The sequence below is a fragment of the Pteropus medius genome, unplaced genomic scaffold, assembly GCF_902729225.1.
Source record: "Pteropus medius unplaced genomic scaffold, Ma_sr-lr_union100, whole genome shotgun sequence".
Classification (NCBI taxonomy): Eukaryota; Metazoa; Chordata; class Mammalia; order Chiroptera; family Pteropodidae; genus Pteropus; species Pteropus medius.
In genome coordinates, this window is record NW_024346667.1 from 27,202,113 (window position 1) to 27,223,903 (window position 21,791).

The 21,791-nt window shown below is 33.2% G+C and overlaps 1 protein-coding gene across 4 annotated transcripts in view; it reads left to right on the forward strand.

Annotated features, from left to right (window-relative positions):
• TLL1 (tolloid like 1) overlaps window positions 1-17,810 on the forward strand; it is a 165,874-nt gene extending 148,064 nt beyond the window's left edge. For all 4 annotated transcript variants that reach the window (XM_039876316.1, XM_039876317.1, XM_039876318.1 and 1 more), the window contains 3 exons: window positions 7,312-7,525; window positions 13,528-13,778; window positions 14,676-17,810. In XM_039876316.1, coding sequence (XP_039732250.1) covers window positions 7,312-7,525; window positions 13,528-13,778; window positions 14,676-14,807 — 597 coding nt within the window. In that variant the 3' untranslated portion in view covers window positions 14,808-17,810. The remainder of the gene's footprint in view (window positions 1-7,311; window positions 7,526-13,527; window positions 13,779-14,675) is intronic.
• Window positions 17,811-21,791: the final 3,981 nt, after the last annotated feature.

Sequence of the window (21,791 nt, forward strand, 5' to 3'; positions counted from 1 at the left end):
ACCTATCTCCAAATGTAGTCACGTTAGGGGTTTGGACTTCAACATAAGAATTTAGAGGTACACAAATCAGTCCATACCACGATCTCTCTGTTGAAATTTTCTGTCTGTTGTAGCATGTTGTCTGAATTTTTACTAGAATCTTAAGTATATTAATCATAGTCCCTTGATAGTTCAAACATAGAGGTCACGTTTGAGCCTATTGTATTGATTATTTTCCTCTCTTAACAGTTGTTTTTTCTTGCCTTTCTCTGTCTTGTAATTTTTTTCTTAAACGCCAGACATGTGGATAACAGTAGAGACTTTACACTGGAAGTGAACTCATCTCTTCTGTTAGGCTATTAGTGTATGTGTGTGTATGGAAGGGGGTGTTGTTGAGTGAATTTAGTTGGTAATTAAGCTGATCTTTGAGTTTTCTTGTTCCTATGATTATCTTCAGTGCACCACTGCCTTCAAATTCTTTTGTCTTAGATTGGAGGCTGAAATTTCAGAGGCATTTTCTCAATGTTTCTCCACTATATTTAGCCTTTGTTCATCTTAACCGTGAATCGTGTCCCTCTGCACATGTTCTTCCCTCCCTCAGTGGCATACTGCAGTTGCTTGTTACTTGGCATTTGCCAGGCTGGTGATGATGGAAAAAGGTTCTCTATTGTTTTAATAGAACCTTCCACTTTAGACAGGCTCTGTATTTTTAGGTCTTAGGGATGGCCTTTCTCAGTGGTCCTGTCTCCTCTCTCCATGGCAGCCAAACTCCATCTTATATCTCTGGTCTGGGACAACCAGAGCACCCACACATGCCCATTCCAGCATGGTGGTCTCAGGACAGCCATACACTTTACATGGCAGCTCTGGGTTTCCAAAGAGAGTTTTAAGAGGCCCAGAGGAACACCTCAGTAGCCCCGGAACGTTATCTCTGCACATTCTGTTGGGAAAGCAGATCACGAAAGCTGGCTAAGATTGCAGGGAAAGAGAACTGTACTTTCCCTCTCAGTGGGAGGGGTAGCAAAGCCTATGCAGCCATCTTTAATTTCACACATATATTTAAACATGTAAGATTGCACAGATTCAGGAAAGTAAAGGCAACGCAAATGAGTTACTGCTTATTACTCTCCTGACAAGTTTGTGCTATGTTAAGTTTCAAATGTGTAGCCAAAATACTATGAGGATGTAATATACCACCTGGTATACAGACAGAAAATATTTAAAGGTGATTTTTTTAAAATGCCACAGTAAATACTGTCTAGTAATATTAAACAGAATTTGAATACAGTAACTAATTATTTTATACTACATAATAAACATGCTCGTTAATTTTTGTCCCTAAATCATAAATTTTCTATTATAAAGCTAAATATGAGAATTATGTAAAGTTGTATTTATGAGTGAATTTATCAGTTCTTGAGAATTTTTGTATTCTTACATATATTTGTTTTGATATATGCTGTGATCTTCATAAAACTAGGGAATACTCTCTTCATATAAATGTAGTAAGCTAAAGAGCTGGGATCCAGAAACCCTGGGAGCATGTTTTAAAAACAGTTCTAAAATAGGCACTCTCTCATGTGTAATTCTAAAATTAAAATATGAATTTTCGTTAAAAGTGTTCTCCAAGTAGTAAAATGTAGCTTGGCTGGGCACATCTTGTATCTCACAAGACTGTACTTGGGCTAAGCAGCAGTAAGAACTATGTGTGTGTGGTACCTAATGGGTTCAAAGTGGTATCCGGATGTTTTCTCAGGTTGGTGTCATAAAGGACACTTATAGATAAGGAAGCAGGCCCAAGCCAGTTTAGGTGACTTGGCAAGTCTCTAAAGCTAGTAGTCGTCTAAATATTTTCAAGCCCAGGCATTCTGTCTCTACATTTAATCCTATTTTTCATTAGAGCATACTGTATCAGAAAGGAAAGAGATCCATAGTTGCTGTATATGTGCACATATGTAATAATTTAAATGAAAAACAACCATATTAGTAAGACAAACTTATAATGATTAACTAAAACAAATATACAACAGAGAAATGTGGAGGGATTAGGAACATGTATTTTTAAAAAGAAGATGAGTCTTGATCATAGCACTTCCACTTATTAGCCATGTTATTTTAGAAACATCCTTTTAAAGCCTTGATTTCTTCATCTGGAAGTTGGAGCTGATATCCACGAATTGTGTGCATATTAAATGAACTTGTATATAAAGTATTTAGCACAGTGCTTTATTACATTCCAATGAATGTATATTTAAATAGTAATCATAATTATGATAAAAATTGTTTTTTGAATAATTCAAACTTTGTTAAAGTTTTATGTAGTCATATTAATTTGAAGTTTAATCCTAACAATTAAAAATGTAGCTAATGATGACTTGTCAAAATACCTTTTTCTGAAGGGCCAGGTACCACATATGATAGACTTTGTAGACTACGTTGTTTATGTTGTAACAATTTAATTCTACCCTTTTAATGTGAAAGCAGCTGTAGACAATGCACAAATGAGTGGACATGATTGTGTCCAAAAATAAAAGTTTATTTACAAAACCAGGCTGCAGGCCAGATTTGCCCTGCAGGATTTAGTTCGTTCACCCAAGCTAGGAAGGTCAAGGGTAAAAGAGTTTGACATCATGGAGTCCTACGTTTGCGCTCATTTTCCTAAAAAAATCACAGAGAGTGGGAACGTTTGGCCTCACTTTCTCTGGTACACAGAATAATTTTCCCTCCACCAAAGGTGTTCATGTCCTAATCCCCAGAACCTGTACATATATCACCTTACATGGCGAAAGAATCTGTGGTTAAATTAAGGATCTTGAAATGGAGAGATTACGCTGGAATGTCTGAGTGGGCCTGATATAATCACAAGGGTCCTTCCAAGAGGGAGGCAGGAGGTCAGAGAGGAGAGAAGATGCTCTACTGTTAGTTTTAAAGGTGGAGGAAGTGGACATGAGCCAAGGAATGAGGGCAGCCTTTAGAAACTGGAGAAAGGAAGCAGATTCTCACTGGACCTCTAGAAGTCATTGGCACTGCTCACCCATTTTAGACTACCAACCACCACAGTATTAGGACAATAAATGTGTGTCGTTTTAAGCCACTAAACTGTGGTCTTGTCTTACGGCAACAATTGGAAACTAATACATTTACCTTATGTTTATACGCATGTGTGTTTAATCATGAGACGATGACTGCATGACAATAGCTATAAAGTAAAAGAAACCTTAGTTGAAAGATACTTGGAAAAACTCTTCTTACTAGAAAAGGGATAAAGTTCTGAATGAATAAGGACAAAGATTTATTTCTGGCTTCATCCTGTCTCGGTTCTGAGAGATGCAACTGATCATTAAATTTGGGGTATTTTTTTCATTATTTTGAATTACTATTCATTAAAAACAAAAAGTAATTTCCAGGCAAAGGAGCATACAGCAATAAGCTAATGTTCTTATGCCATTTTTACTTGATGCATCATATCCCAGAGTTGTGTTAAGTTATATAGTTGCAATTTACAGCTTCATATATGGGATATTTAGAAAACAAAAACACCCCCAAGTGTTATAGAATTTTCTACCATAAATCCACAAAAAGTGTATTTGATCACAGTTACAAAGAACTCACGAAAAAGAAAAGGCTTTGTAAATTAGAAGAGTGGGGTTTGTATTCCACTGTGCCATTTTTTCCAGTGGCCTCTAATTCTTCCAATATCTTGTGGGAAACCAAATGACAGTTCTTACCAAAGACAGGAAAAGGCTGGACTCGGGAGCTCTGAATCTTATTTCACAGCTGCTCAAATTGCATCAGTCTCTTTAATTCTCTTAGTTGAAACGGTCACCCTAGCTAAATTTTATTTCCGCATCAAGCACTATCATTTTATTATCTTGTCTTTTGTGAATATATGTAGTGACTCTGAAGGGCCTTATCCTTTAAGCAGTGCATGTACTTTCAATAAAAGCGCCTCCATAGATGTTTGTGTGAGGGGGTTGCATACGCAGGCCTGGCTCGTGGCCAGTTACATAGATTAGCCTTGCTTGGGTGTTCCAGAAACACATGGTTATTCTTTCCATAGCCTCAAATGAGAGTTCAATTTTATTTCTTTTGAGTGGGACTCCTTAATCTCATAGTTTGTCTCGTGTAAATGCATTAGGATTTCTGACTAGAATTCACAGTTATTCACTCTTTCTTGGTCTTTCTAAAACATAGTAAGCTTAAAGTCATAGAATATAATCATGGAATGAGTAAGGTGTAAGTGTTTGAATACCAAAATGTCTGTAAAGTCTTAGTATAAATGCTTAATAAAAATATTTAAAAGTCCCCAGAAAGAGGGCAGTGTTTCAGTAGAAATCAGAATTCCTTAACAGCTCCATACATTAGCTTTGCTAGCTGTCCTGTCCTCATTGTGAAGTCGAAGGACCTTTTGGCATCTAAGTGTCTTCTGTGGGGCATTTCTGTAGCATCGGTCCCTGGTGGCTGAAAATCTTCACAATATGCATTACTTAGATATAGCAATTTGTGGCTCAGCATGTGTTATAGAATAAAGTAATAAATTGTGTATCTCGCTTTATCTTTAGAAACTCAAAAATATTTTAAAAGATTTTCCAGTTTCCCAAGGGCTCCTATAATACCTTTCAATGGCCTAGAAATATTTTGTATTGAGGCAATGTCATTATGTATGCAGGTCTCTCTATGTAGATGGCTCTATATTAAGGGCCAGATTTATGAGATCTGGGCATGTGAGTTAGTCACGCTTTGGCTTGTGTGTGGTGGAGCGTTTGGGCTAGGCTGACTGCTAGAAAAGGACCACCCAATCTTTGCAGTTGACCTAACAAGCTGCTACCAATTCCAAGAGGAAAATTCATTAATACCTTAATGAATGAGGGTTACTTGCATTGCTTGAGAATGTGTCAGCTACAAAACCCTTGCCTAATTTGACTTATAGAGTCAGTCTGATTCCATTAGTAATTTGATAAAAAGCTGAAGCCAGTTGGCTCCAGACCAGGTGTCAGTATGCCCCCCAGCCCACCAGCTCAATGCCACTTTGTGTAGTGTTGCTCTGCTCTGTAAAACAGATGTTACGATTTATTCCAGACAACCTGCATTTCATTAGGGAGTGAAGTAATCACTTAGTTATCTCGTTCACTTAGTTTTCAATGGACCAATCAATGGACTGAACATGTGTGGTCTGTAAATTCTGAATCATGCTTAACTTTCACTTAAAGAATATTCTTTAGAATGTCATTGCCCCTATTTTTAATTTTCTCTTCTACATGGTAGGTTTCTCTGCTTTTTATATTTATAGATGAATGACTGTAAATTACATTCAAAAGAAAATTACTTGACATGCAGTGGTTTTCAGATATCGTTATTTTTCTCTTGAAATAATACTGATCTTATAATTCAGAAAATTGATTTTATACTTCATAAAATACTCTGGGTACAGTTAAGCCAATTTTCTCATATTGGTTTCTTAACAGTTACAAATTGGTATTAAGACCGTAGATGTGTACACAAGGATATGAGAAGCTGACTGGATACTATCTCATGAGAGGCAGAAAACTAGCAGTTTTGGTCTGCCACTTCTATAGCGTTTCCACCCATGGGGGTTGGCCATAAACATGGGCTAGGTGGGTAGGGAATGAACAGGCTTATCTAGAATTCCGCCAACCATCCATTCAGGGTCTTTTGTCTGCCATGGACCATGTCAATTCTACTCCACTCTCTGCCACTGGATTACAGAGATTAATAAGTGACAAACTCCTTCAGTGATCACCTACTTTGAATGTGGCATATAAGGATAATTAAACTCTAATAAAATATCCTTATTCATTATATTTTCCTGCACTTTTTTGCTTATTTGTTTTCAATGCAATTCTTTGTGCTATATTTAATCTTTTTTGCACTATCCAGTGTCTTTGGTCAAATGAAGTGAATGTTCCTTTTTACCCATATATGATTATAACGAATAATGACTCTTTAATGCTTATTGGTTATAACATTTTAATTGATATGTTTTATAAATTGGGGTGCAGTAGAAGGAGAAGAGAGATCAGCCCTCTTTCTTTTCTTTTATTTCTTCTTTAAGTACCTTTCATTTTCCTTTCTCCTACTCCCTAATTAATATAAATTGTTTCTCTGATTTCTTCCCTTACTCCTCCAAGTAGACAGTGGTATGCTATGGAATAGATAACTGTGGCTAGTACTGAGTGAGAACCATTTTTAGTCACTTTTTCTTTCAAAATTCAAAGTATATGTCTTAATTAAACTGAGAATTATGATCACATCACAAAATTGCATTAAAGAAAATGTTTATAAAAAGTTTAGTGCAAATATTTCATGCTGCAAGGATTGTAGCAAAATTAATGAACTTTTGATTATATTTGTTCAGGTTTATTTTCTTAATATATTTTTAGCTTTGCTCTTTAGACTTAAGTAGTAGTGATAGTTTAATTCTTGAATATGTAATGGTTTTTCTGGAGAAAGGAAAAGCCTAATCGGCAATAGCAAATAACCTAGAATTCCTGGAATTATTAATACTTTGGAAAATATTATTTTTAGTTCATCTCAATAAAACTTTTCTTTGTGATATTTAATGTGTTATATGTTTATTGAATTTTTATTTAAGAATTTGGTAAGACCTACACATAAAAATTACTACCAGGTAAATTAGGATGATTCTTAGTTAGCAAAACATACTTAACTTTGCAAGACTCCAAATATTAAAGTAAATGTACCATTTGTCTGAAAAGTAAATAAAAATAACCTAGTCTAAAGTCACATTACTGTTCTCTAATTATATGTATTGTAAAATCTAAATAAAGAAATACATAGTGAAAATTCTCTTTAGTTATTCTATTAAGATTAACAGCATCAATTTTTTGTCAAAATATAATAATTACTTTATGAGGTTTTCTTCTCAGTTTAAGTACCCAAAGGTAGGATGATGTTCAAAAGTTTATGGTCATCCAAACCAGAAGGAATCAATTTTTTAATATAATTGTTTAAAATTTTCTGATGCATTCAGAAATTAAATGCAGAATAAAATATCATTTTGTTATTAAAATCTGTCTAAATTCTGTAGTAGATTTAATTACAATAGCAGAATTTGTTATAATAGTCAAATAGTAGACTTTCATTTGGAGTTATTACATTTTTCCCCTCATTATGTTTTCCTAGAGCTTGTACATTCTATTGTATTCTATTCTATTATCTTCCAATAATGTGCTTTATGGATTAAATCATTTGTTTTGCTTGATCATATTGATCTGTATTTCTGTTTCAAGTTCAAATAAAAGAACCCATTTTGAATGACATGTGTGTGTGTATTTTTTTTTTTTAAAATAGGCCTTTAGTGAGTTTGAGATTGAGCAGCATCAAGAATGTGCTTATGATCACTTGGAAGTATTTGATGGAGAAACGGAAAAGTCACCAATTCTTGGACGACTGTGTGGCAACAAGACCCCAGAACCCCTAGTGGCTACTGGAAGTAAAATGTTTGTTCGGTTTGTCTCTGATGCATCTGTTCAAAGAAAAGGCTTTCAAGCTACACATTCTACAGGTCAGCAAATTAAGACCATTCTTCTCTTTTCTGACTAAGATCCAGGTTTTTCCTCCTGTCAATGCAGTGGATCCCATAACAAGATCATAAATGAATTTCCAGGCACAGCAGAAGAAATCTCACTGAAGCCCTGTGTTAAATATTTGAGAATCACGTAGTATCCTACCTAAATATCTTTGTAGTTGATAAACATTTAAGAAAGAAACCTAATAGTTTGGACTGATTCATATCCAATGCAGTATGATCAAGTAGAACTATTTCTAAACATTTCTGTAATGTATTTTATATTCACTCTAGAAGTTCAATTTATATAACATATTTAACAGATAGAAATTTATGGCTTGGTATTCAAAAATTGTGTTCTGTAACACTTTACCTGGTTAGCTCGCTTTTGCATTAATATATTTTTGTAAATCAAATTTGGGACTTAGCTCTCTTTATACAGAACCTCATTTTTCCCCCCTTTTATTTGGCATGCAGCACAATCTTTCCCTAAACCTAATGCCAAGTATGATTCTTGCAGATTACAGCTGTTCTGGAAATCTTTAAGAAATATAATTTAGAAAAAAAATGAAAAATTCTAGGAAAAAATGTAGAATAACTTTTTAAAAAATAATTAAGAGCCAATTTAAAAATATATTCCATAAACGTCTAGGAAATGTCATTTTTTTTCCTTTTATTTAAAAAATCAGTTAATGGTAAATACTTACTAAAATCATCTAGCTTATAGTGACATCTAGTGGCAATCCCTATGCATAAACTATTGAGACTGCTGAGAGAAATCTATCTTGGTATTAAACACAGTAAAAAATAGTCTACACATTCATCCATGAAAGAATTTTAGTGCAGTAATTTCTGTCATGGTTTCATGTTGGTTGCTTTTGTTTTCTTTAATTTTTATTTTAGAAATTAGAATTTTAATTATTTTTTTGCCCAATATTATTTTTCACTCCAGTGTATTTTATCATGAACATCAGATTTATACTGAAGTCTGTGAGAACATGGATATTAATTATCAAGATATTTACCTGATTTATACTAGTAATGATTGGACTCATCAGTAATACAAATTATTTCTCATGATTAATGTAAATATTTCGGTTTAAGAAATATGTCTCCAAAGCTCATGAACCTTCTACTATAGAATATTTTTATTTTAATGTACAAATTTTGGATTAGGAAGAAAACTGATATAAAAGTGGATTACTATTTTTTGAAGGAATAGGTAGAGACTGAATGCTTCCTTGAATAAATTTAAACAGTCCTCTGTTCAAAGTATCTAACTGATTAGGCTCATCCATTCAAATATCCACATGAGCAACCTCAGTGCCATTTTGTTAGGCAAAGTGTGCCTTGGATGTTGTTTAATTTAGCCTTGTCATCTCAGAAATGAGGATTCTAAGACTAAAACTTAAATGACAGTCACATAGCACAAAAAATAGCAGGTGGAATTAGAGTCCTGGTTTCTCAACTTCTGCTAATTTGCTCTTGTCAAATTTTTGTTTTTTTCCTCTTTTTTTCATGTATTAATTTGTGCCCTCAACCAGCTATCTTGGAATTTTCTGCGTAGATTTATTTATTTATTTATAATTTTTTATTTTTCAAAGAGTTAACATTCATTATTTATATTAGTTTCAGGTGTACAGCATAGCAGTTAGATATTTATATAATTTATGAAGTGATTCCCCCGATTAGTCCAGTACCCACCCAGCACTATACCTGGTTATTACAATATTATTAACTATATTCCCTGTGCTGTAGATTTATTTTATACTATAACTTTCTAGTAGTCATACATTGTGAAATATCCTTATGTACTGCTTACTATTTATTTCTCCTCAAAGCTTTCTCTTTAACAAGTTTATTATTACATAGTCTTTCATCAAATATTTATTTTGCTCACACTTTGGACAGACACTGTAAGGTATTAGTAATTTATAGGGCAAATTAGGCATTTGGGAGAATTTATAGAAAAATAGAAGGAAATCTTGCCTGTGGACAGCTTACAGTCTGGTAAGTTGAACTGATTTTCAGAAGTTTCTGAACTTCTGATTTTCAATCAGTTTCTACAGACAAGACAGCTAAGTCCTGTACCCATGTCTGTCCACTTTTGCTACATTTATAAGATACATGTGCATTATTTATTGCCTTCAAGAGTGTATGTGGCTGTTATTGATGGGCCCTGAGGTATACATTTTAATTTGCTTCAGTAAATTTATATTTCTGTATACAGTTTTTACTTTATCTATAAGAAAAGCTTCTTACACTATGAATTTTGAATCCAGGTGATCAGAAATATAGCTTTAACATAGCTTTATTGCTACTTTTTGCCAGTAAGACTGTCCAAATCCAAAGGAAATGGATTTTATTGGAGAGTCTTTTTCTCTGACAGTGGATCTGAATTCTTGTAGGTCCAAATTTATTTTAAGCAGGAAACGGATGGTATTACTACCACTTTAAATAAACCAATTGAAAGAAACAAATCTTTTTGTTAAAAAAAAGAAAATCCTGTGTATTTCTTCTGAGATATGACTATAATTCAGGAAAAAAGGAGAAATGTGGAGAGAAAATAACATTTTAAGACATGGCATTGTCTGATAGGACTTCTTTTCTGTAGCTTAAGGCATTACACTTTTTGTCAACACCATTTAAAAATTAAACAATACATTATTAAACTCCTTAGAAAGGAAATTATTTTGAGCTAACTCAATTAAATTAGAATGCCCACTAAAAGCATTTACAGGTCAAATTACGGGACATCTCTGGGAAGTTAATACTTTACCAGGAAATAAACACGTTTTTCCAAATCAAGATGAAGGCCACCCCCAGGCTTCTCTTCTCTTCTTTTTTACCTTTCTTATTCAGCTTTATTTTCCATTTCCCAGAATTCTGTAGAAGCAGCTCTAGCTGCTTGCAAGTATTTTCAGACAGTTGATTTAAAAGTAGTATTGCTGACATGTTAAACTACTGTGTTTATATTTTTCTGATTTGGTAAATGAATAGGGATATTTGTAGAAATATGTTTACTTAAAAATCTTTTAAAGGGACCATGTTAAATGACATATGGATGATATTTCAAAACACTTATAAGCAGTTACCCTCATGCTGCCTATTATTGTCTACTCGTGGAATTTCTCTCAGGGTATATAAAAGCCGCACCTCTTGCATATAATATTCAAATGCTCATCCTTAAAAAAAAAATGTATTCTGCAGACTAAATTCTTTTTCATGGTTGAAAAATTCCAGATTTATTATTTTGAGCAAGCCATAGGAATCTATAGGACTCATAAGATCCATAATTATTGATCCATAAGAATGCAATAGCGCACTGAAATGCATGAACAAAAATGGGAACTTTTTGAAATATTTTAAATCATTTAAAAATGTTTAAGCCATTTGTTTTTGAAAGTATGCCATTTTCTGAAAGTTTTCAATAAAATTGAATAATGATGCCTTATTATCATTTTCAGATTTACAAAGGCTTTGTGAAATCTCATATCCCATTTTGTTAAACTACTTTATTTCCTCCCTGACTTTTGTTCCAGAGTAGGGCTGGTGAAAAATTGTCTCTCTGGATTCTGGTCTATCTTTGGGACTTTGTTTCTGTAAAGAAGATGCCTAGAAGCCAGTGTTTCTTCCATATTTTATAGTTCACTCCTTCAGCTCTCCTGGGCTGTGGAATAAAAATATTAGAAGTACTGTCAGATTTCTAAAACTTGAAAACAAAACAAATCAGTCCATTATATCAAACTTTGAGAAAAAGTAGAATTTTGTAAAAATCTGTAAATAAGATTTCACTGGTTTATATATTTATATATTGAATTCAAAAATACTTTTCACAAAATATTTTCCTGGCCTTCAAAAATATACTTTTTCTTTTCCTATAGCAGATTAACAGTTTTTAATTATTTTTTAATTTTACTGGCTTTTCATTTCATTCTTGAGTAGATCCCCAGTATGAATGAAGGCATTTAGATGTTCCCGCTGGAAAATAATGATAACGATAGTCCTCATTTACGTGGCTTTTCCTATGTGCCAGGTTCTTTGAAGCATTTTATATCTATTAACTCATTTTTTCTTCACCTAGACCCTATGATGTGAGTACAATGTGTGATCCCCATTTTAGAAATAATGTGTAGGACAAAGTCCCACAGCTGATGAAGAGCAGAGCTTGAATTTGGACCCAGACAATTTGGCTGAGGAATTTCGTCCCAGGGAGAGGACAGTAATTCTTGGAGTTACTTAGATAAGAGAAACACCTCTGTGGGAAAGGAGACGATGTTCGGTTTCCGTCTATGGGACCCAAGAGATGATATCTCAAGACTAATTATCATTTCAGCCTTCAGGAGTAGTTCTAAGCACATGTGTTTCTTTCATGTTTTCATTTGTGATAGTGGCACCTATATCAATAGATTGTGCAAGATGCTCTACCTACTATTGGGAAGACAGAGGGACCTTTAGATTCATGATGTAACACAGCCCCATGGGGAAGCCATTCTCATGACTGAAACCTTGGCTAGAAATTCTTTCACACGTCAGTCACACACAAGTCTCTGAATATGCAGTTGTCTGTGACAATGCCCATAGGTTTGGTTGAAAGCACAAGTATCGAGACACATCCGAACGGGGTTTCATACCTGGGAATTTAGAAATGTTTTGTTATTTAAAATTAGCAAAGCACAATGTGTATAAACCATATACAAATCTGAAAGAGCCAAGTAAGAATCTAGCCACCCAATCCATCCTCACACAGTGCTGCCAAGGTCTGTTTGGTCGCAGATGACCACGAGAGTGTTACAACTGTCGTCTGATGCCTGGTGCCTTAAATTCTCCAGATCTTTCCATATTGGATTTTTTTTTTTTTGGTCCCATCACAACTTGTCCCAGTTTTGCTGGGACTTTCCTGATTTTATTACTTCCCAGGAACCTCTCAGTCTTTGGCAAACAGGGACGGAAAGAAACTCTACTTTCTCCTAATGTTTTTCATATCCTATTCTTTATCTCCACCCATCTATCCCCCAGCTGTATGTCTGCATATGTATTGGCTGGAGGGGACACTGCAGACTTCCTCTGCATTTATTTTATTTAATTTCTAATTATTGTAAAGTTTCGGGGCTCTGATGATTACGAATTCCTGAGAAAATGTTTTTGAAAATTTTCATTATCTAAATTACACTAACCGTATATTTTTACAAATGCTTATTTATTTTCTTTGGTATATTGACCTCTAGTGACAAAGGTAGTAACTGGTAGAGCATATGTTTATTAACGTCTCTCTGAAAAAGCTGTAAAAAGAGCATATAAAATTTTTTATTTATTACAAACACAAAATACAACTGAATAGGTTCTGAAACTAAAAAGGTAATTGCAATTAATGATGTATATATATTTTTCCCAATCAAGTTAGTAAATATTTCTACCGAACTAAAGTAATACTATTCTACATATTCCGTGTTAAAGTTCTATAACACACACATACTCACACAGGAGTTTCATATATTTTATTGATTTTAAAGTTATTTCTTATTCCTTTGAATTCCAGTTTTTTAAGTTATTAAAATTAAACTCACTGACCTTTTCTCACTAGAATAGTTATTTTAAACTAAAAACAATGAGGTATAATAATAAAAAAAATTTATTGAGAGTTACTATAAAGTAGGCACTGTTTTATGTGATTTTTGCGTATTAAATCCTCGAAACCCACTACAATTGTACTATAATTATTATGTCTTTTACCCTTGGGATCAGAGAAGTGACAACTCTTACCCGCAGGCCCCGAGCTAGCTCTCAGGTGTTGGAGCTGTGATTCCAAGCTAGCAGTCTGTGTCCAGGGCCTGTGCCAGGATCTAGTGCACCATTCGATCCTCCAATTATGGTAAACATATCTGATGATAGAAATGAATACACAGAAGCTAAAGAATGGTTAGGCTACATCGAAATAGAAATAGGACCCGTTAAAGCTCACTGAGCTTACCTGTCTCATTTTCCCCTCCCCTGGGCAGAGTGTGGCGGCCGACTGAGAGCAGAATCGCAACCCGCAGACCTGTACTCGCATGCTCAGTTCGGTGATAACAACTACCCGGGACAGGTCGACTGTGAATGGCTGTTGGTGTCAGAACGGGGCTCTCGACTCGAGTTATCCTTCCCGATTTTTGAAGTGGAAGAAGAAGCTGACTGTGGCTATGACTATGTTGAACTCTTTGGCGGTCTTGATTCGACAGCCGTGGGGCTTGGTCGGTTCTGTGGATCAGGGGTAAATACAGTACCAGCAGGTTGCCATAGACATGATTCATGACTGACATGTGTAACATATACAAAAAAGCAGTGTTTCCAACAAAAAAACTTATATTATTAACGGCTTGACAAATTATAACACACTCACCAATTCCAATCACTTCCCAGCTCTAGTGAATTTGCTTGATAATATCAAACAAGACAGATGAATTCAGTAGTTATAATTTTTTTGTTATTGTCCCCATTCTAAATTTTATATTCATGTTTTTATTGTGTAATAAATATTTAAATATTTAATAATGCAATATATTTTAACATACACATTTGACAGCATTGTCATCTTGATAAATTAAATCATATTTTATCAAAATAATACATATTTTGTTGTGAAGACATTAGTCCCAATTTTTTGAATGTCTATCAGTATTTATTGCTTAAATAATACTATTGAACTCCTGTCCAAATAGCAACTGAAATGAAACAAACAACAACAACAAAAACCTCTTGGTACTTAGATTATTAAAATAAGAAGAAATTGACAACTTGGATTCTGGAAGTGGCTCTGCCTCAGAGCACCTGAAACAAATTTAATGTCTCTTTATCCTCTCTGAACCTCACTTTATTCATTTGTAAATCTGAGGAACTTGGCTTAAAAATTGGGGGAAAAAAACACCAAGTTCTAGAACTTAGAAACAGACTTAAGTATGTTCAAAGCCCAGATACATCACTGAGTTGAACATGCCCTTTGTTTCTCTGAAACTTGTGTTCCCATCTGTAAAATGGAAAAGTCCCACATATACACTTTCCTGGTTGTTGGAGGATTAACTCACATACAAAAATAGTTTCCAAACATGAATTACATTGAAGACAAAATGACTCATTCTGTTGTTTACTTGCTCATTTGTTTGTTTTTCAGCCACCAGAAGAGATCTATTCAATCGGGGATGCAGTTTTAGTTCATTTTCACACCGATGATACAATCAACAAGAAAGGATTTCATATAAGATACAAAAGTGTTAGATTTCCAGATACCACACATACCAAATAATAACGCCAAAACCTCCTTCAGAACATAAAGGAATGTGCATAATGGAGAGAAGACGTGTTTTTTTTTAAATGAAGATATTATCACAAAAGTTTTATATAATGAATTTGAACAGAAGAAAACTATAAGACCCGAACTATCTCTGTACTAAAAGAGAAGTTTCTAGCTAACCCTGATCAGCATTACCAGGATATTTGAACTCCATGCTTGACAGTATAAATAAAGCTGGTGAACGGGCATCATGTGCTTCAAGGACGGCTCCACAAGCTTTTGCTCTCAGCTTGACGTAGTTGCCTCATAACTCAGACAGTTACTTTCAGGGTCTGTGTTGCTGCAGTGTTCTTGTCGACAATTCTGCAAGATTTGGGAGAAATAATAAAATAATCTTGCAGGTCATAAACTGGAAAATCCTCTCCTTATATCTTAAGATAAATTGCTTTGGCTTTCTATCTTGGACCCAGTGTATACCAGATCCAGATAAGATGTTGTGAAATGGGAATCTTTTGAGGGCGATTCGTACTTTAAATGTGGGTGTGTCCAGTGTTCAAAAACTGGAATATTTCAGCTTCATTATTTTCCCTTGCAGGCCAGATTAACCTCTTTGAAACATAAATCTTCTTGAGACCACTTTATTTTACTGGTATTTTGACAAGTTTGAAATGTCAGTAGTTTCTATTACTGCAGGTAAACTCTAGACATCATTTATTTAAGTGCTGGAAAATGCCTGGTTGATTGATAAACTCAATTCTTTCAGTAAAAGTGCTACCTTTTCACACCAAATCCAAGAAGCCCTGTGATGTCTTCCGAACTTTATGAGAAAACTCCCAACAGGTGTGAACAGGATTCTTCTACGTGACGGCCTGGATGGTTCATACTCAAGTTACCACTGCTGCTATCGTCTTTCTTTTGTTGTTGATCTGTTGTAGTTGTTATTGTTGATGTTGTCATGGTTAATGTATTTAAAAAAAATGAAATGAAATGAAGCAGAAGTAAGCCTTGTAAGAATTGAAAGATCTTTTTTTTTCTCCTCCAGGGATCCACTTTAAAAAAATGCAATGTTGGAAAAGGATTTGTTTCTCAAAGACTTCCTATGGTGCTATTCCATAAATATTTTTTTTTTTTTTAAACAAAGTTTGTGATCTTTGAGCCAACCACCTGTAGACTATGAATGTCTCCCTCTGTGTGGCTGGTGGCATTTGATAACTAAAGACTTGTTAAATGTATCAAGAGCATATCATTGCAAGGGCAGCACTTGTCCTGTGGAACAACTACTTATAATGCCTTAGAATTCTTGCACATGATAAAACAGATCCTTGTAGAAACACAGCTTTTGAAATATGGAACATATAGTGTATGTGAATTAGCAGCTCTATGAAGAAACTCCATTTCTGTGTCAGAACATTGGGTATAAATATGCTGACTTGCTTTTGTTGTAGAAAATGAATTTTCTGCTTTAAAGCCATGTATGTTTTTAATATTAATGTATGTATATGTGAGATTGTCTGAGTGACTGAAGCTATAAGAAGATGAAAAGTAGTGGGTGGTTGAAAAGTTAAAATTTATGTGCCAAGTTCTACCAGAATCCTGTTTGAAGTAGCACCTTTCTTAGGAGGTTTCATGGACAAATAATGGGAACTACTAATTATTATTATTATCAACCCATCAAAAAAAGGCTCTTTCCTTTTGATATATTTTGATGTTGATGTAGGTTTCTCTATGAAGTACTTTTGTTTCTGTTACCTGTCCATGAACATTCAACATTTAATAAAATTGGGTATTTCTCTTCATTTTACCAAATTAAACTATACACACAGATGTAGCTTATTTGTTTTTTGTCATCATTTCCCTGAAAAACCTTTTCTTGCATATGAATTATAATATGTAAATACATTTTTAAAACCAAGCTTTTGATCTTATTGAATGTTACTTTGGAAATGTATAACTATCGCCTGCAATATAATGAATTTTTTAGTGGAGCTGATTTATTCCAGTAACTTCTATATTTTTTCACTAGTCTCCATTTAGTCAAAATTTATCAGGAATAGGACAGAGAGGAGAAAAAACCATTAACACCTAGTGTACCTAGACTGTGCCTAGCCTGGTATTGGGCACATGCACTAGCTCTTTTTAAATTTTATGCTACCCTTTGAAAATTGTGGTAATGTTCTCATTCTGTAGTTCAGGAACCGAGGCTCAAAGGTGTGTTCTTTCCAGGGGTCACAGTGTAAAGTTAGATGTTGAAACTCAGCTTGTCTGATATAAAAATCTGTGCTTGTTCTACAAAACATAGTAGAATCAATCTTGACATATATAAATAGATTTTTTTGTGATGAAGCTTTTCCACATAAAGTAAATTTTAGGGGTGAATTATGGTAAAACTTCAGAAACAGCATGACAATTCGAATATCAACTGTAGATAGCTTTAAGGACCAGTTAGTACTAGAAATTAAAAAACAAAAAACAAAAAACAAAAAAAAAACACCCTATAGTTTGGAGTTAGTAACTTGGGCCTTTTGTTAAAATAAATACATTAAATTATTTTATCTGCTGTGTTAGGGAAAATGTCTTCTACTTTAAGAAATATTCTGGATATTCCAGTTGACATTAGGCCACAATGAGCTGCTTCGATACAACCAAGAAGTTAAAGTAAAAAGTATTTAGAAAGTATGTAGAGATGTCGTCATAACTTTAGGTCCTCAATGTGAACATTAATTTTTATTGTATCTTATGTCAGATAACAGTTCGCTGCATATTATTTTTATATTAATTCGAATTTGGCTTAAATGTGTTAAGTGGGAATACAGACAGCTTGTTTTGTTAATAATTGTTAGTTACTGTTCTAGACATTTTATTAAATTAATTTTGTAAATTATTTTCAACCCCTACATCATTATATTGGTTGTTCTCTCTATTTTGCCACAGTTCAATTCTTATATAGTTCTATACAGAGAAAAAAAAAAACTGCTCCCGCTTCATATGATTTTATTAAATTATTTTTAAAAGTCATCAGTCTAGTTTATTACCATGACTTAACATCTCTGCACAAAACAACATTTTTAAAGAAATGTATGAGAAACGGCACATATTTTCAAAGTCCCCCAAAATGGTCACTGCCTGTACTGGCTGGATTTTTGCTATCTAAGACTAATTTTAACATATCACAGTATCAGATTCAAATTCTGTCCAATTGTGTTTTTAAATGTCTTAGTCTCTTTTATTTGGTTTCTATTACTATTACATTTTTTATGGTAAGCCTCAAACAGGAAATTTTGTTCTCCCACAGAGAAAATCTCTAAAAGCATCCAAAAATTATTATGCTTCAAAGAATAAATGTTATTTTTAAAAGGAATATTAAATTACATACTTGCTTAGACTTAGCAAACTATAGCTATTGTGATATTAAAAATAACTTTTACTTGAAGCAATTAGCAAAATGTTTGCAAATTTAGTTAGTGATAATGAGACTAAAACTTACTTTTTTGGAAAATCTTTAATACCACTTGTTAAATATGGCATGGGAGGAGAAAAACAGGAAAAATAATTACCTCCCAAAGTTTTATAACTTGAATTGCAGTAATGCCTTCTATCTTATAAGGAAAAAAATGTGTCATATGAGCTTATCAAAAAGAAAAAAGCTGGACTGAATCGAAGCATTTTATGCTTCAACGCATAGTAAATGGTTGTTGATGAATACTTAGCTTTTAGTCTTTTACTGTTATTGTTACGAAACTGAGAAATTTCGTTATTAGCTTAGGAAACAATTGATAAAAAGGCTACCTCTGATACTTTGTGAGATATTGTTATTAGTCTCCAAACTATCTTTTGACATCTACTTTTTTACTGTCCAGCCTTCAACCCACCAGCGTATTCAACCCAAATCCAGCTCACCATGTAACTGATTCTAGTCTGCACCACGACATCTGCTTCGTGCAGACTGAGGCAGGATGATTCGAAAAAGGTTATAAGCCCTGAGCCTTGTATTTAAAACTCCCTCTCATACAATTTTTTAAACAGAAATTAACACAATAAATAACTTCTAATTTTTGAAGACTTGTAGGTGGAAATATATTTGGGTTAAAACATTTGAAAAGGGAAGACCTAAGGAAGCAAGAAAGTCTGTTTTGCCTTTGCTGCCAGCATGAAGGTGTTGAGTAAATAATAAAATTACTTGTGTTGTTGTGTTATTTCTATACAAATACGAGCTAATGGCTTCACCAATCCCTCTGCTCTTAATATTTTTTGTATAGCTGGAAAATTAGTTATATAGCATTTCATTTTTATACAATGTTAAATTTGTAGAGTATACTTGCATCTTAAATGAAAATAGCAACTAAGGCTTTCAAATTGGTATACAATAGTTTAAACATGTGCTCTATGCCTCAGTGGTTTCCTCTGCAAATTACATTATAAAAAACAGATCCAGTGGTAAGAATATTATAGGATTATTATTTTAGTTATAATACAACAAATTTAAGGACTGAAAAACTTCATATCTATTGAAAGCTCTATCAAAAATTTTTTAAGAATAACTAGAAATTTAAAAATTATAATTTTAAAAAGTTAAAAATTATAATTTTCGATCATGATTTCTTTATGATTTTTAAGGGAATATATCAGAATCAGTGATTCATAAATATTTAAAATTTAAAACATCTGCCAGGCATTTTTAACAATATCTGATATATTAACTCATTTAATACAACCGTGAGTTATATTTTATTGTCTCTATTACTGAGGAAACAAATATACTGGTAATCACAATAAATGTAAATCGCAATAAATCACTAAAATGTTAAAGGAAAGACATTCAGGTTGAATTAAAATTTTATTTATAAGCTTTTAGAAAGGATGCTTGTAAAACATAGTATCAGAAAAGTCAAAAGTGAAAAAGTCATAGCAGGTACTTCTAAGCTAAAAAATGCTGGTGTTTCTATAGTAATATTAAATAAGCTTAAGGCATAAAAGATCATTTGGGATAAAATGTGTGAGTCCACAATGATAAAAAGAAATGATAAGTTAAAAAATTTAAAACTTAAATTTTAAAAACAAATTTGGATGAATCTAAGAACAGAGCCGCAAAATATATAAAATTGTCAAAATCATGTAAAAAAATGTAATCCATGATAAGTAAGAATACTAAGGTCGCAGTAAAAGAGATATAAAGATATTAGGTATTTGCAGTCTATATATCTGATGAAAAATTAGAATCTAGATTATATAAAGGTATCCTAAAAGTTGACAAATTACATGCTGTGAACCAAATTCAGCTTGCTGCTTGTTTGTACAGTCCACGAGTGAAGAATGATATGTAAAAAAGACCGTTAGCCTTTTGGCAAGAACGGTCAAAAAGCTGAAGACAATGCCTGTTGGCCCATAAATCCTAAAATACTATTTGGCCCTTTCTCGAAAAAAGATAGCCAACCCATGCAATAACAAATGTGCAAAGGATATGTACAGGCAATTCACAGAAGAGGAATTCAGAATGGTCAATAAACAGCTAAAAATCTCTTTGACATTGCTATTTGAAAATTTTCAATTTAAAAAGTGGGATACTACTTTATATCTGTTGCATTTGTAAAAATTAAAGTCTTATACACTTTCAAGAGTTTGCAGGGGCGTAGAGAGCATAGGAACTCTTAATTGCTGGAAGGAAGGTAACAATGCAAATACTTTAGATAGCTACTTGATCATATCTAACACTTGGAAGGCGTCTTACCCATCAAACAGAAATTCCATCGCATGATATAAAAAAATTATTGTACTCTTGCCTGGTGTTAGAGAAGCCAATCGAACTGCCAGAGCTGGGCACCAGAGAAGCTGGGCCAAGACTTTATTGGAGAATTTTGACTACTGATTCAATTTCTTTACTAGTAATTAGCCTGGCAGGTTTTCGATTTCATCATAAGCCAGAATTCATGATTCAGTAGGTTGTATGTTAATAAGAATTTATCCATTTCTTCTAGGTTGTTCAATTTGTTGGCATGTATTTGTTCATAGAAATCTCTTAAGATCCTGTGTATGTGTGGTAATGTCTCCTCTTTCACTCAGTTTTATGTATTTGTGCTATTTTCTTGGTAAATCTAGCTAAGGTTTGTCAATTTTGTTTGTCTTTTCAAAGAACCAGCTCTTATTTTCATTGATCTTTTTTTTGAATAGTCAATGTTCAAAATTTCCCAATTACCCCAATTAAAATAGTTAATTATTTCTAGGACAATACCTATACCTATATCTTTATAACTATCATCTACCACCTATATGTCTACATATATGTTAGGTATAAGTTACACTTATTATGACAGCTGGTCTCTTATAGGTAGTTTTCTTCTCCAATTAATTATTACATTAATAATCACTCATTCCACTTAGTTCTCCAATATATTTTAAATATTATGTAAATTCCTCATGAAAATTTATTTTTTACTTATTTTATTTTCAGAAAAGTTCAGTGTTATATCCAATTACTGATGAATTAGAACCAATCTTTTTTCTTGATAATTAAGAATTTTAGATATATTATTTTCTTAAAAGTATGCATTAGTTTACAAAAAAGTATGTCATAATCTTTTATCATATAATTTTTACACCAACATTTATTAAGCTCTTCCCATGTGCCAGACACTATTTTAAGATATTTAATTATATTAATTTCTTTAATCCTCAGATAATCCTACAAGATAAATCCATTTTTACAAATGGAAAAACTGTGTCACATAGTAAAAAGTACTAACGACTTCATTATTCTTAATCTTCCAGTCTTTGACAGACTATGATACAGCTATTTTGCCAGGATATTTAATGTAGTATCATTTTCTTTTTTCCTGAGTACTTACATGCTTTGAAGATCTATAGCTGCATTAATCTTATGGTTATTAACATACTAAAGTTTATTTAAGGTATATGTGCAAATAAGCTTGAGGAAAGTGTTAAGGAAGTCAAAATGCATTTTAAAATATTATATTTGGGAGTAGTAAACCAAGTAAAGCCCAT